The 17,165-nt window shown below is 43.5% G+C and overlaps 1 protein-coding gene across 1 annotated transcript in view; it reads left to right on the plus strand.

The window, feature by feature from the left end:
• Positions 1 to 17,165, plus strand: part of LOC142774415 (nuclear pore glycoprotein p62-like) — an 83,685-nt gene that overhangs the window by 27,930 nt on the left and 38,590 nt on the right. The window contains exons 5-7 of the mRNA XM_075874775.1: positions 4,666 to 4,756; positions 6,596 to 6,822; positions 17,046 to 17,157. Coding sequence (XP_075730890.1) covers positions 4,666 to 4,756; positions 6,596 to 6,822; positions 17,046 to 17,157 — 430 coding nt within the window. The remainder of the gene's footprint in view (positions 1 to 4,665; positions 4,757 to 6,595; positions 6,823 to 17,045; positions 17,158 to 17,165) is intronic.

The raw sequence follows: 17,165 nt of genomic DNA on the forward strand, positions 1-17,165 counted from the left end.
CATGTCCACCATCGTTTTTCATTATCACCAACTTTTGTCACCTATTCACACCACACACACCTTTCACGGCATGGTCATGATTTTATTACTTGTATGTTTTTACCCGCCTTATTGCGAGGAATTTTATGGCCCTTATTTAGCCGCTAATCACAATCATTGTCCACATTCCTTGTCCCATGAACTGGCGCTCTTTTTCCATCAATTGGCCCTTGCGCCAAAAAAAAAAAACACCATATATCATCATCATCATCATCAGCCTACTCATCACGCAATTCACAGAGTGCAACACTTCACGTGATTGTGAGCGGGTGCCATGTATTGGTGAGCCAACGTCAACATGAGGGCCAATTTGCTACTATCCTTCCTATCAGCACCTTACTGCGCTTACTCAAGTGCAGCTTGTGCCAAGTGCATCAGAGTTCATGGTCCCACCATCTTGTTTATCAGCGGAGCATTTTGGCTTGAAAATGGTCTTGGGCAGACTCAAACACACCAACTTTTTCTTGACGGCTATAGAAGCCCTCCCTACTGCATTTTCACCTGTACACTTCTTGTTGCATAACCAGCCTAACTGATGTATGCACAAGTTGTCGTCTTTAGTGACGGTTTGGCATGTTTCTTCAGGCTGGAACTTATTGATGAAATGAAATGGTGATAATAGTTAAACCACCTTTTTTATGCACTGTGCATATATTAATGTAGTGTTCATGGGCCATCTGCCTGCTGTTTTGGCTATGGTCGCATGTGTTGAAACAGTGATTTCATGCAAGTAATTATTCGATTGTGCAATAGTTCATTTGGTATTACACTTTGATATTATGCAATGCAAATCATGTCAGGGTAAGGGATATTCCCATATTGTCTTATTTCTCCAAGTAGGCCTGTAGCTACGGGGACGTGTTATGGGGGCTTCAATCAATCAATCAATCAATCAATGAAGCTTTATTTTCATAAATAGATATATGCAATTACAGGGATTATTTGGACCGATAGCCTAAAGTGGCTAGTGGACGGTCCAATACAATGTGCAACATAAAAAAGTGTACAGGTCAGCTCTGAGGTAACAACATAAAAAAACAATCATGTGATACAGATAACACAGTAATACATTTTTTCTTGCAGATATGCATACTTATTAGCTTGCAGCTAGTTTCTATACATAGGCACTTATTAAAAAAATACAATGAAAATCGAATCACACACACATGCTTACATGTCTTGACTCCACAGAAAAAATGATTTACATGCCATGCTGAAATTACGTGCCGTTTTAATCTCTAGGGGGACCGTGTTCCATATTTTTGTTCCACTAAACTGTATCAGTCTTTCTCCGTAAACATTAAAACATTTGGGCAGATTGAAATTACCATTCGAAGCATGTCGCGTATTGCGTTTAGGAATTGAAAAAAGATCAGCAGGCAAAGGTGAATTTCTATTAATTATGTTATTTACTGAAACAGCAATTTTGTAGTCACGCAACATCGGAACTGAGAGAATGCGTTGTGATTGGAAAATATTACTTACTGATTCACCTTGGCTTATGATTTTCAGTGTACGCTTTTGAAGTCGCTCAAGAGTTTTTAGATAACTGTTGTACGTCACACCCCACGATTCCAGACAGTAACCTATGTGACAATGACACAATGAAAAGTAGAGTGTGCGGAGAATAGCTTGTGGAAAATATTGGCGAGCTTTTATTAGAGAATAGCAGCCATAGGCTAGCTTTGCGCACACACTTTGTACTTGCTCATGCCAGTGTAAGTGTTCATCAAAAGTGACGCCTAAATATTTAAAACAAGGAACTTGTTGAATAGGAGTGTTGTTTATTGTTAGGTTAAGAGATTCAGCGTCAATATGTTTCCTACGAGAGTGAAACACCATATACTTTGTTTTAGTACAGTTAACAGTCAGCTGATTCCTGGCAAACCATTCCGAAATGTTCGATAAATCGGTCATCGCGTCATTTTGTAAATCTGCTAAGGAGTGTCCTGTGAAAACTAAAACAGTGTCGTCCGCTTGATTCCCTTCCCATAAAATTTGGAATAAGTAGATTATTTCATCAAAAATAAGATAGCCAATGTTTTCAGCAAGTCTGACCCTCTCGAAAAAGAATTTCTGTCTGTAGGGCTGGCTCTAAGTGATCCGAACTGTTGGTCTGTCTGCCCGAAACATGCTCAGAGTCTGCTCCAAAATATCCCGTTTTCCACTGCGAAAATTGATCTCAATCCCAAACTTCCTGCACTGTCATTGATCATGCATATTATGTGTGTTAACATGACTCCCTCCATGACATAACACCTCTATAGTGTTGTTTCTGAACTTCTTTCAGGCACTAACATGATTATGTGGATGAGGACCTGATTTTCTTTCAGAGGCTTGGGTTTTTGTTATTGTTGGTTGTTATTTTGTATTGAAATCCATCACGTTCTTAGCTCACAATCAATGCAGAGTTTTCACTCACAAGTAACAACTTCGACGTCAGAATTTCCTAAGAACACACTTTTTTAGTGCTATTGCACTAAAAATAAAAAGAAGTGAGAATATATAAATGTTCTCCTTGGATCTTGCCTCCCCATTTTTCTTCCATTTTTCTACATTCTGTCAAGTCACCACTAAAAGTTTAGGTGTACATGGTCAAAAAATGCTGTACCTTATTGTCCTGGACACCAAAGCGAAACATTTTTTCAGTTTAGATTAAATTATTCTTTGAGAAATTCGTTATGGCTTATTTTGTCACAATACATTCACTTTTAAGGGCAGAAAACGGAGGTCAAAATTAAATTTCACATTGTTTTCTTTATTTATTCGCTGATTACCCTGCTTAGCCCAAAGGCGCTACAGTGTTGAGAAGAACAAGTTTTCATCAGTACAGTGCACTTGTTCAGTTGTTAAGCAACTAAAACACATTAGCATATGATTTTGATACAAATTTCTCTCGGGAACGCCAGCACCCGAATGTCAGTGCAATATTGCAAATTCCAACATTATTAGTATTTGTGTTTTTATTGCACATTGACCCAAAAAAACTTCAAGGAACTCACCACTTTATGACCCTGGCTCTGTTAAAATGCAGGGTAAATAATTGACAATAAAGAATTGAGGCTTTAGCACACACCATCAAAATCGGCATCGAATGTCACTGTGATATGGTGTGGAAACTTCTAGACTGCATCACTGCTTGTATTTTGTCTTTGTCCACTATATGCGCCAGGCTTGTCAAGCATCTTCCCATGCGTTCAGAAGTGTAAACGGGTAGGGTACTTGTATAAATAAAAATTTTTGCTCGTTAGCATATTTTCATGTAAGTGGTGTTGTATTAAATATAACTGTCCTTGGGTCAGCAACTGTGTTCTTTTTCACTCGAACTTTTTGCTCTCGAAAAGCTATAAGCAATTGTCGCAGGGATTCCACTGCTGTGACAACCGCACCAAAGGTCACCAAACTAAACCGTATAACCCTGATGATATCGACGACGGAAATTCCGATGAACTGCGCCAGAGTCTCAGGTTTGGGGGTGTCAATCATTGGCAGCTGCACTGCCGACGCGTGAAAATATGTGCACCTTATTCTGGAGCCACCTTAATTTCAACCATAGGCCAGGAATTCTCCTGAATTAGTCCTGCATGATACCATGCATGACGCCGATGCAGCTTCTGCTGTGCAAGTGGACTCGAAGGCGGAACACACTCTCTTCAGAGGCTCGTGGCGTAAATAGGCCAATCGATGGCGAGAAAGTTTGTGGCAGCACTGTATCGGTGGACGTCGTCTGTTCCCGACACATTGCTGATAGGTCGTTTCAGCTGTCGCATGGCATGTAAATACGTTTATACCTCAATATAACAAATTATTGATTATGACAAAGTAAGTGAAGAACACTTTTGTCACAAATACAGTGTTAGGAATGCACGTTTATAGTGAATTACCGGATATAATGGAGTAGTTTTGTGGCAGATGTGACTCAGTTATAACGACGTTTGAATGTAAAAGTAATGTTCACAAATAACTACTCGCATGCCGCTGAAACGTCTGTAGATTCTGTTCCTATACATTGTGGAATGAAATCTAGGAAAACTAGTAATGTATATATGAAACAGTGCTTATTGTTTGTACGTTGCATTCATGGAAAGTACTTCAGTGATGTGATCGTGTTCATCCAGAAGACTTTATCGTTCTTCTTTTCACCAACCCATCTATCTGCTCTAGAAATCGCTCCAATTTCGAAGTCCTCGGTAGCATCGCTGTCATCATTTGATACACTTTATACAAAAATGTTTCATGCAAAGTTCACGTTTCATAACTGATATGAAACATTGGTGCAACGGCTGCCAATTAAAGCATTAACCGGCTTTAGTGCACTCCCAACTTTTACCGTGTCTTTATCACATATAGCTGCATTGTCTATTGGTACTCAATTATAACTTACATCTGTTGCAAACTTTTTGCTAGTTTCCAGCACTCTGACGCTCAAGTTTTCATCATTTCTGTTGTTCACTTATGTGTTTTGTTTGTTTTTATGTATTTTACTAAATCAGTCGATGTTAACCACTGAGATAGCTTTGCATGGTCTGGCAAAGGAAACCAAGTGAGACAGAGCAATCAGGGGATCCAACATTACTGGGAGCTGCATAGTGCACTCCTATGCATCTTAACTTATTGTCTTTCCAGAATGAGCTACAGACAGCTGGAGGAGTCCGTCGATCAGTGGATGCGGGAGATGAAAGAGCTGGAGAAGAGCTTCATTGACCAGGCCACTTTGGTGAGTGCAGCAAATGATGACATGAACCGCTCCGCAGCCATGGAAAGCTGAAATTATTCGCGCATGTTTAGTTCCTTCTCATAAGATAATTAAAGTTGTTTGTTTTACATTTTTTGTTGGGAGCAGCCCTGATTGTACTAGTTGCGACTCTTCTAAAATAGTTGGACCAAGTTTCATAGTAAAAGTGTTGCAAAGAACACTGGCGTGAAGGGGCACTTACTGCATCACGATACCTCAGTTGCCAGACAAGAAGCTTTTTTTGGATTACACATGCGGCGCAGCCAATTAAATGTGGCCAAGTCTAGTAAACCAGAACAGCGTAATAGGTAGCAGGAGCTATAATGCTGGCTTTTTAGGAGTGAAGCTCCTCAGGCCAAAGGACGTTCCTTCCTTGGTATGTGGTGTGTAGCCACCTGTAGTCTATGACTTGCTCCATAGATGGGATTGTGTGTATATGTCCTTGGGAATAACATAACTGGATGGCATTGGTGGTTTTCACAGCATATCCACGGAATGAATGATGATGAGTGGGGCGAAGCATCCTTCTGTCCGTCTGTGTGTCCAACCACCCGTGCATCCATATACTAACCCGTCCGTCCGTGCTTCCGTCAGGCGTCCCGTCCGTGATTCTATCCGTTTGTCCATCTGTCTGTCCATATATGCTTCCATCTGTCTGTACGTCCGTGCTTCTGTCCATCCATCTGTCTATTCGTCTGTCTGTACGTGCTTCAATCCGTCCTTCTGTCTGTCTGCCCATCTGTGCTTCTGTCGGTCCATCTGTGCTTCCGCCCGTCCAGACTGATGGACACATGAACGGACGGACGTCTTGCCCTACTCATCATCATTCACTCCGTGGATAAGCTGTTATTTTTTTACATGCCTAAATGATGATGCGATTATGAGAGCTGTCGTTACATTACAATGTTATGGGGCACGATGTTATGTTATACATGGTATTCTCAGATGCTGTTGACTCTGCGGAAAAGATTTAGGTCTTAACAAAACAGGGTCGGCCTGTGAAGTAACGAGACTGGGTCAAGTTTGCTCGGGCGTTACACATGGAGTACGACATAGCCCCCACGCTACAAAGGCTCTCACAAAGTCTTCGTTTGAGACTTCTACTAGGGACTCTGTAACTCAGCTGGCAGGAACATCATCAAAACAGTGACCTTTGTGACTTCTCATGATCTTCGGGAAAAGAAAGAAATCTGCCGGGCTCACATCAGGGCTGATACAGTCCTGATACAGCACTGATGTGAGTCTGCCAGACTTCCACTTCCCAAAGCTGATGCAAAGCTATTGATAGGTCACTATTTTCATGGCGTTTTCCCCATCTGGTGGATCATCACAGAGTCGCTAAGATCGGTCTCAAAAGCTGACTTTGCGGGAGCTTTAGCGGCGTGGGGGTCGTGTTGTACTTACCGTATCGACAACAAACAAAACTGCTGTGAATAAATTAAAAGACATGCTGATCCAATCAATAAATATCCTTTTTCACCAGACCCACTCTCATTAATACAGGCGGAACATGCTTTTTGGTGTTGGTTGGCTCATACTCCGCAAATAGTAATTCACGGTGTAGCGTCCCGTAACTGCAGCAAAGCAACCTTTACAGGTGGTTACAAGCCAATTACTATACATCTATTCGTTAATTTTGAATACTTTGAAATTTCATGTAAATTAATTAAATTAATTTCAAATCGAAGTGAATTCGTGTTTTTGAAGTGCTCGAATATTTGAACAAGACAAGTGATTACCTTTCACACAGACTATGTCTAATGTCGGCAAGACTGTTCGTTCAACATTCTGCTCGATGCATGCGTGCGTGTGTGCATGCAGGTGAATGCCAGGGATCGTGCGGTGCTTGCAAGCGTCGATCGAGTGGGCCAGCTCAGCTTAAGGGTGAAGAGTGCGCAGCTTCATCAGAAGCAGCTAGAACACGGGCTAGACTATGTGGCTGCCCAGCAAAACGAGCTCGAGCGGCTGCTGGCACCTCTCGAGGCTGCAATGAACCAGGCGCCTACCTTGTCGGTTCAGCAGCATGCCGACCTAGAGCGTGAGGTGACGTGAGTGTCGCAGTTCATCTGATGATTCCCTAGTGAAAATCGCCTATCGAAAACCAATAGCCTATCGGATTATTGAATATATTGGTCTATAGGACCTCTATTGGTCTATTAGTGTATTGGTCTATTGGTGCTCCATAAACCTATTGCATATTGGTCTATTGGAGTGTTAGTCTTGTATATGTCTATTGGCATTCTATTTGTCTCTTAGTACTGTACTTGTGAACTGGAACTCTATTGGCCCATTTCTCAGCTGAGAAGTCGAGGTTGTGGAAAATAAATTATTGGGCATTTGAGGACTGCAACATAGCAGCGCCTCTATAAAACAAAAAAAATTCATTTCAATTAAGGCATGTGTTATATTTATAAATACTACAAGATCATTTAATCAAATCGACAATCCTCCCCACAACAAGCTTTTCAAGCGTGCTATTCTTCTTTGTTCAATGTATGCACCTGCACCATTTCTCCAGGTAGTGCCTGAAAAGAAAAGCAAATATGAAATACCAGGAAGTGGGAACGAAATTCTTTAGAAGTTCTCTGAAAAAAATGCAGTGTTTGAATAAAAAGAATGTGCAGATACATAATACTGTAGAATCAGCACAAGAGAAATTCCAGTGGGCTGGCAGTAGGTAACAACTTTCACATGGTGAGGACGGATATTTTGTCACATCTATACAGCGGATCGATTATTCTTGTGTCCCAGAAACAAAACCTCGGCCACTTGTGTGGCCACCTGTGGGAAAGGCGAAACAGTACAAGACAAAACTGATCCCAAGGTCTCAGCTTCCGGCACTAAATTAGAGCCTCTCTACTGCAACCATGTATGCTACAGAACGGGATTCAGTATTAGTACGACAGCAGCACAGAATTTTTTGTTCACAATAAACTCATTGCCTCTCCCCGAAGTGTATTATTATTATTGAACGAAGATGATTCCATATTTCAGTCTTTCAATGCGCAAGTTGATAACGTGCATCTATGCCAGCGTCTGTACAAATGAACAGCCCACACTCTGTTCAAAAGTGTTGTGCTGTAGAGGGGAAAAATGCCGAAAAAACATTGGTTCCAAATCTGCATGTTACACCAGAAATGTAGTCGAAAGACGATAGTCTTGCATCTGGAGAGAGTGAACAAAACGTTTATTTGATATTCTGCAAAGAAAATCGGTGAATGGTATTCTGGAGGCGCTGCGTTGGAGTGCCTTGAGCGTGTAGCGGAAGCCAACGAGTGCATCGCGGCACATTAGACACAAGCGCCATCTGGCAGTTATCTTCGAAAACGAAGGCATGCAGCCCGTGGAGAAAAATGCGCGCCAGTCTCGGAAGTGACAAGGTGTATAACGCAAAGCAACGGGCAGGTGCCACCACCGTGACGTTGTAGCAAAGCGTTGGAAACACCTTTTTGAGCATCGCGCTGCGCTGTCAGCACAGCGCGATGAACACTACATTCCTTAGAGTTACTTGTGTGTGCCTCTTCTAATATAAAGGCAGACATACAAAAACCTCGAAGTGTTGTTATGGCGCCTCAGATATGCGCAATAATTGCTTTTTAATTGACAATCGCACAACTATGAACGCTAAACCTTGAGCAATATTGGTGAGCGCTGCGAATGGGGTTAGCCGTTAGGTGCCGTTTTGAGGTATCGTTAGGCCAGACAAACAGCCAAATGCACAGACAGACAGACCAAAATTTTTTCGTCAAAGGTCTTCAAGAAAGAATATCATCATTAAAAAACGAGGCTGCCAAACATTTTCAGTAGAGCACATTAAAGAACACCGGGGCCCTCCACTATGGCGTTTCTCATAATCATATCGTGGTTCTGGCACGTGAAACCCCACGTAGTAGCAGTAACCTTTACTGGCTAGCAAAAACAGTTCACTTACCTAAGAGCGGCAGGGTATTCGCTTGGAAGAAACCACATTAGTGGGCATCCTGTCGGCACACACAGTACCACTTGCTTTTGAAGTCCGAGACGCTTTTAGCACTGTCATCCATAACTCCTTTGACGCTCATGACTAATCTAGCATCGTCGTCGCGATTCCATGTACGTTTTTGTGCAAATTAAACTCCTGAACACTCGAACACGACTACACCAAACCCACGACCTCGTGACCGCACCACACACTCGACAAACACCAGTTGCGGCTGCAGTTGGCTGTAGTCGGCCCGCATGCACGCTTGTTGACTTGAGCACTCGCACCAAGGCCTGCTCTGGCCATGCCGCATCAACCACAAAAACAAGATTTAGTTTTTTTGCTATTTTATTCCATTATTTTTGCTCCTCAAGTATACTCAGCTGCACACACATGAGAAGATTAAAAAAAAGTGCAGAAAACCGAAATGTTCCTGACAAAAATAAAAATAAAATATAAGACATACAGCGCCACCACGCGACATCATAGCCTTTTTTTTTTCAATTAGTTTTTCAAGTCTATACCCTATTTGTATCGTACTGCTGTGTATTTTGAATGTTAGAAGTTTTCTCGTTTTAATTTGCGCTAGTGGTGCACAATAAGGCACTCCTGCGATACGCGAGCCTGTAGAAGCGACCACGAACATCGATTTTTTAAAGCTAAATCTTAATCTCACAGTGGCAAAATTAGCTGTAGAATATGTCAGAGAACATCTAGGTGTGTCATAAAGTGCGGGATGAAATATTTGTCATGCTGGCTGGCTGTTTATCTACGAGAAGTGAACACACGTGGCGGCCTGTGTGAGAAACAGCGGCATCTTTCTTGAAAATGTGCAGTGTTGACTGTGGCGTGTAGTGTGCGTTAAAAGGCATCAACAATATTGGTTCATCTCCCCGCAGGGGTGCCTGCGCAAGTAGGCGTTTGGTGTGTAGTGACACCACGGACCCGAGCTAACGGGGGAGTTTTGACTCCCTCCCACGCCTAGCCGTGCGTGGCTTTGCCGTGTCCGGGGAAAAGGGGATCCTGGGGGTTGAGCCGACGCTGGGTGATTGGACCATTAAGGCCCCCCGGCCGAGGCAAGACACCCCTTTGGCCCCGGCTTCACGTAGACGGCACCCTAGGGCTGACCCACCCAGGGGAAATCGGCAGTCGCCTTTTCCTATCTCTCTCTCCCTACATCTTCGTCTTTATCTCTCACTTTTTATCTGACCTGTCATCTTCTCTTTTCCATTTACTTCGGAATTTCCTGGCGTCGAGGGTTAACCCTGTGTAGTTACCCAACCTTGGGTAGTTATATTCGGTTATAGCGGCGATGCATGGCTGGCGTCTCCAAGTGTTCACTATTCAACCTTGTAGCGTCCCCTTGTTGGGCTCGGTGGTGGTTGGCCACCATCGTCGCCGAATTTAAAATGCTTCTTATGGAAAACCCTTTTCCTGCACTCCCTGATCGCCGCCTGAAAAGGTGGCGCACCGATGACAGCTTCTTTACTGCACAGCCTAAACAGACCTTCTCCAATTACCATGTAATCCTCAGCCAAAATGAAAAGAAAACAGTTCGATCTATTTCACCATTTATTGTCTCGAAAACGCTCACAGATGCAATCGGCCCTGGCTATAATGTAACTAAGATGGGGAATGGCGATCTCCTTCTAGAAGTTCGCGACAAGACTCAGTGCGACAAGCTCACAAAACTCGTTTCATTTGATAACATCCCAATATCAGTGGGCCCACATAGGTCGATGAACACAGTGCGTGGTGTCATATCTGATGATGACCTCCTCGAGCTGTCTGAAAGTGAATTGCTAGAAGGCTGGCAAGAACAAAATGTAGTGAAAGTACAAAGAATAATAATCAGGCAAGATAATAAACAGATCCCAACAAAGCACATCATAGTTACCTTCGGTACAAGCAACCTTCCCGACTCTATTGAAACTGGTTACTGCAAGCTTCCTGTCAGACCTTATATACCGAATCCTCCCCGATGTTTCAAGTGTCAGCGCTTCGGACACGGATCTCAAACGTGCAGAGGGTGCGCTAGGTGCGCGAAGTGCGCATCTTGTTAACATGTATCCGAAAAGTGGACTTCAGAAGCCTGTTGCGCTAACTATGAAGGAAATCACGATGCCTACTCCCGATCATGCTCTGCATGGAAAAAAGAAAAACAAATATTAGAACTTAAGGTAAAGTTCAACCTGTCATTTCAAGAGGCACGTCAACGTTTTCCTGCACAAAATAATTCTGAACCTTCCTTCGCCGACGTGGCGCGTCGAGGCGCCGTGCCACGTCTTTCGGTACCCGCGAGATTCACACCAAGTGTGACTGCGGTTGTGCCAGAAGCGCCCCCGGCTGGAGCAGTCTGTACTGCTCCGCCTCCTGTTCAAAAGGGCCAGCAGACTTCAGAGACTGCTGGACCACGGACCACTGCAAGTACAGTCAGGTCCGAAACTGCCATAAGCATGCCTGCCAAGCAGGCACCATCCAACCACTTCAGAAGAGGTGATGCACACAAGCCATACTCCCCCGGCGCCTCACACGCCGAAGGAAAGGCGCAGCTCTTTTGAGCGAAGCAAGAAAGAGAAAACCCGTATCACAGGGCCCCAACAGGCCCTGTAACTTAAGGCAACGTTTCTGTACACACAGAACTTAACTAATTAAAAATGGAGACACAAATTTTACAGTGAAACGTCAGAGGACTACTGAGAAACCTTGACGATATTCAAGAACTTTTACATAAACAGTCACCAAAAGTGCTGTGTGTACAAGAAACACCCCTAAAACCCAAGATCACTAATTTTCTACGCCAGTATATCATTTTTCGAAAGGACAGGAATGAAGCCGTCACGTCATCTGGTGCTGTGACCATTATAGTAAATCAAGGGATTGCATGTACTCATCTACTACTCGAAACATCTCTTGAAGCAGTGGCTATTCGTGTAGTCCTCCTGAACAAACTCGTGACCATCTGCTCTGTCTACATACCTTCACACTACCATCTTGAAAAACGTGAATTCCAGTCCCTAATAGATAAACTTCCAGAACCTTATATCCTCCTTGGAGATTTCAATGCACATAGCAATCTATGGGGTGACTCTCGCTGTGATGCTCGAGGCCACCTGATTGAACAGTTCCTTTTTACTTCTGGCGCGTGCCTTTTAAATCGGAAAGAACCCTTGCCAGCAATACCTACTCGTCAATAGACCTTAGCATTGTCTCACCATCCCTCCTTCCTTTACTGACATGGAATGTCATCAATAATCCTTACGGACGTGACCACTTTCCCGTAACGCTAAGCACACCCATATCACATGAATATCACCCACAGGTCCCCAGATGGATCACTGACAAAGCTGATTGGGAACAGTTCTCGCAGATTACTCACTTAATTTGGACTGACCTATCTGGTTTAAACATAGATGCAGCTGTACAATACTTTTCTGCATTTCTTACCGACGCTGCGATGAAATGCATCCCGCAAACTTCTGGACTGCCTGGCAAGCGACGTGTCCCATGGTGGAATACTGAATGTCGCAATGCACGCAAACAACAAAACAAAGCGTGGAGATTGCTACGGGACTCGCCGACGGCAGAGAATCTTGAAAGTTTTAAGAAAATCAAGTCCCAAGGCAGGAGAACGCGCCGGCAGGCTAGGAGAGAAAGCTGGCATAAGTTTTTATCAGGCATCACTTCATATACACAAGAAACTAAAGTCTGGAACATGGTTCGCAAGGTAACAGGACGACACGCATCTTCACTACCTCTCGTAGACACACAAGGGGACACCTTGGAAGACCAGGCGAAATTCCTCGGTGCCCACTTCGAAGAGGTGTCCAGTTCGTCGAATTATACTGCAGCTTTTCTACGACACAAAAGAAAAATAGAAAAAGAGAAACTTCAGCGAAAATCCTCTAAAAATGAGTCGTACGACAACCCTTTCAGTTTGGCCGAGTTACAAGCATCGCTACATATTTGCAATAAATCAGCTCCAGGTTCGGACCGTATAGCATACAAAATATTAAAACAACTGCCTTCTGAAACACAAAAAAACCCTGCTTTCCCTGTATAACTCTATCTGGTTTTCCGGTGAAATCCCATCTGCGTGGAAAGAAGCCATTATTATTCCGATTTTTAAGCAAAGCAAGGATCCATCTTCCGTTAGTAGTTACAGGCCAGTCGCACTTACAAGTTGCATGTGTAAACTTTTTGAAAAAATGATAAATCGCAGACTTGTACATTACCTTGAAACGAACAATATGCTCGACCCATTCCAATGCGGGTTTCGAGAAGGTAGATCCACCACTGACCACCTCGTGCGTATCGAGGCACAGATCCGAGATGCCTTCGTCCACAAACAATACTTTCTTTCTGTGTTCCTCGACATCGAAAAAGCCTATGATACGACATGGAGATTCGGAATATTAAGAGACCTGTCCAATCTTGGTGTGCGTGGCAGGATGTTTACTATTATCGAAAGCTACTTGTCCAATCGGACATTCCGTGTCCGTGTGGGCAGTGTTCTCTCCCAAACATTTGTCCAGGAAACAGGCGTGCCGCAAGGTGGTGTACTTAGTTGTACACTTTTTCTTATCAAAATGAATTCCTTTCACCTATCCATCCCCCGCAATATGTTCTATTGTACATATGTCGACGACGTTCAGCTTGGCTTCAAGTCATGCAACTTGGCAATGTGTGAGCGGCAGGTTCAGTTAGGTTTAAACAAGGTCTCCAAATGGGCAGAAGAAAACGGATTCCGACCGAACCCACAAAAAAGCATGTGTGTCTTGTTCTCCCGAAAGAGAGGCATGCACTCAGAACCCGACATTGAACTGAACGCTCAGAGTCTGTCCTTAAATGCGGAACATAAATTCTTAGGCCTAATCATGGACAAGTTGACCTTCGTACCGCACATCAAGTACTTAAAAACAAAATGTTTAAAAGCCATGAATGTTTTAAAAGTGTTGTCACGCACTACACGGGGTTGTGACAGGAAATGTTTAATTAACTTATATAAAAGCCTCGTACGCACACGCCTAGATTATGGTGCTGTAATCTATCAGTCGGCAACACCATCAGCCTTGAAAATTTTCGACCCTGTCCACCATCTAGGCATTCGCCTCTCTACGGGTGCTTTCCGCACCAGCCGTGTGGAGAGCCTGTACGTGGATTCGAATGAATGGTCGCTCCACCTACAAAGATGTTCCCGGTCTTTTTTGTACTTTTTGAAGGTGAAGGCAGACAAGAAACACGCTTCCCACTTCACAATTATTTATTTGTCCATTCTAGCTTGTTCGAGAACCGTCCTTCGTTTAGGCAGCCCTACGCACTGCGTGTAAGGAGCCTGGCCGAAGAAACAGGTGTGCCTCTTGAACACAGTTTGATGGCTCCTGCAACATATCTGTCACCGTGGCAGTGGCAGCTTATAGACTGTGATGTCTCTTTTGTTGATGTCACAAAGCACGCTCCACTTGCACACATACATACACACTTCCTAGAACTACAACATAAATACACATGCCCCGAGTTCTTTACCGATGCGTCAAAGTCAAACACTTCTGTGTCATATGCTGTGGTAGGCCAATCCTTTTCCGAGGCCGGCGTTCTTAATCTTGATGCAAGCATTTTCACAGGAGAAGCTTACGCAATACCGGCGGTCGTAAAACACATAAACAGATAAAATTACAAAAGGCGGTAATATACACAGGTTCCCTAAGCGTGGTCGAAGCCCTGAAAACTCCTAAAAAACACAAGAACCCCGTGCTGGTGTCACTTTACTCACTTCTGTGCACACTCTACACATTAAAGCAGCATGTCGTTGTCTGCTGGGTTCCAGGGCACCGTGAAATAAAAGGGAACGTTTTGGCCGACAATCTGGCTGCTTGCGCCAATGTCACTACTGCCAATGCATCAACACCAGTCCCTGCACTTGACTTAAAACCTTTTCTAAAACGAAAGCTCAGGTGGTATTGGCAGAGCATGTGGGATAAACACACAGATAATAAACTCCATGCTATTAAGCCGCAACTAGGTTATTGGCCGCCGCTATCAAAATTACGACACACAGAAGTAATACTAACAAGGCTTAGAACAAGACATACACATTCTACACATTCATTTCTTCTGTCTACCGGTGATCCACCGTATTGTGAGAGATGTGGAGAGCCCCTTACGGTTCTCCACATTCTCGTCCAGTGCAATGAGCTAGATGCTCTAAGAAAAAAGCACTTTTTACTGCCCTACCGACAGCAGCTCCCTCTACACCCTGGGATGCTCATCGGTGAGGATCCGCTTTTTAAAGTGCAAACACTTTTCACGTTTTTAAAAGATGTGCAAAGCTTTCACCCGATATTTCGAGGTCATCCGTAGCACTACCTCTACAGAGTGGTCGTGGCTGCGGTGACTACATCTTCGTCATGGTTTTATTATCATGACATTTTGCCATCCGCTATCACTACACATATGTCACGCCACTGTCATGATTTTATTACTTTCATGTTGTAACCCGCGTTAGAGCGAGGAATTTTAAGGCCTCTTTACAGCCATGCACCATATCATTGTTCATACCTGTAGTCAATTGAAATGGCGCTCTTTGGCCATCAATTGGCCCTTGCGCCACTAAAAACTACTCATCATCATCAATATTGGTTCATCTTTACGGATGGTGAAACTGGGAATATTGTGCGTGGCGTGTGCACTGTGAATAATGCGATGCGTCCTGTTTGTGAAAACATGGGTATTCGTTGTGGGCTAGATCAGTAACCGATTTTTGATGGAACTTTGCGATATGATATTGTAGTCAATGTGAGAATACATTCAATGCGAGCACCTGTGAATGGGTACATCTCAGCGTATGCGCGGCGTGCAGAAAAATAAATGTGCATGATCTCCTGGTGATATATACGACTACGCATAAGCTATAAGCATGTTGAAGCATTGCCGAATCTGCATATATGCTTCACCAAGGCTATAACTCGTAATATCGGATACCTGATACGTGTCAATTGAAACAGCAAAAATCTTGGTTTCTTGTCTACTTTGTACTTTTACGGCTCGATCCTTATGAAGTGACAATGCGCTTTAGAAGTTTGTGTACGAGACCTAAAGGAGTGATAGGTACGAAAACACGTTATAGGTGTCAAATACAGCAAAGTAACTGTGCCAGATAATATTATATATTATTAATATGTCGAGTTTTACATCACATGAATTTTCACTGGGTTATTGAGAAACGCAGCGGCAGAACTTCACTTTGATTTTCACGAGGATATGTTAACCTCAGCATCACCCACGGCAAGAAGTGTTTTTTTTTCATTCGTCTCCGATGAGACTTTCGGGCAATGAGTGAGATTCTTATCCATGACGTCGCGCACAGCAGCTCAAAACATGCTGCCGCCAATGTTGTACCTTGTTTAAATTTGCATTGTACATGCCACGATGGAAATTGAGTAAGTTTACATTCATGCCATGCAAACATTTCTCAAGTGCCAGTAATTGCGTACATTCAAAATGTTTGCTTTCGAAAAAGATTATTTTTATGGCTGCCATCTACGTGGTTGAAGCCCACTGCGTGATAGTCACATCTCTCAGTACTTTAAACAAAGTTTCTCCATCCATCCAACTACGACAAGCACATTCCCTTACTTTAAGCAGTGACCCTTCCGCGACCCCCTTCTTTCAAAATCTGTGACTTTGGAACATAGCAATGTAGAAAGTTTTGTCGAAAGAATGCAGACACGCAGCTTTGCTATGCATGAAGATGCCACCGGAGGAACTTTCTTGCCAACCAGCACCCGCTCCGAGAGAGAGTGTAGGGGGCGGGGTGCCCGCAGTGACGTCACACTGTTTACAAACAGGGAGAGGTTTATATATTTTGTGATAAGGAGGTTCCTTTCACTATATGGTAGAGTGTTTTTTTTTCTAAAGCAGTTGCAACAAATCCCGGGGTTTCGTGGTACAAATGTTTGGCATGCAGATGGCTTGTGTTCAATTCTCACACCAACTTAGAAATTCTTATTATAGTAAAGCTGCATTGTTGCTAAACAAGTACGTATGCAACAACCTTTGGAGTTGTTGTGAGTGTAAATCGCAATACTGATATATAAGTGCTGTGCCATCCGCATAATCTTGCAATGAATACAATGCTAACTTGAAAAACTTCTAACCTTTTTTTTTTGCTAGTCCCTGTTATCATGCATGGCCTGCTTTTGACACTTCTCTCTGAGAAACATGATGCGCACTGAGTAACAGAACTGAATGTAGCAAAACGTTTTGCATTAGACGCTGTGCATCCTCTCCCTTTTTTCAAATGTGCCGCAGATACCGCATGACCGAAGATATCAACTCCCGGCTGAACTCCACGGCTTGGGATGCCAAGGACCTCACGGGACGGCTGAATGCAGCCCACGCATCTAATGTGCACGAAGAGCCGGTCAGTTC

This window comes from Rhipicephalus microplus, chromosome 10, assembly GCF_043290135.1.
Source record: "Rhipicephalus microplus isolate Deutch F79 chromosome 10, USDA_Rmic, whole genome shotgun sequence".
In the NCBI taxonomy this organism is placed as follows: Eukaryota; Metazoa; Arthropoda; class Arachnida; order Ixodida; family Ixodidae; genus Rhipicephalus; species Rhipicephalus microplus.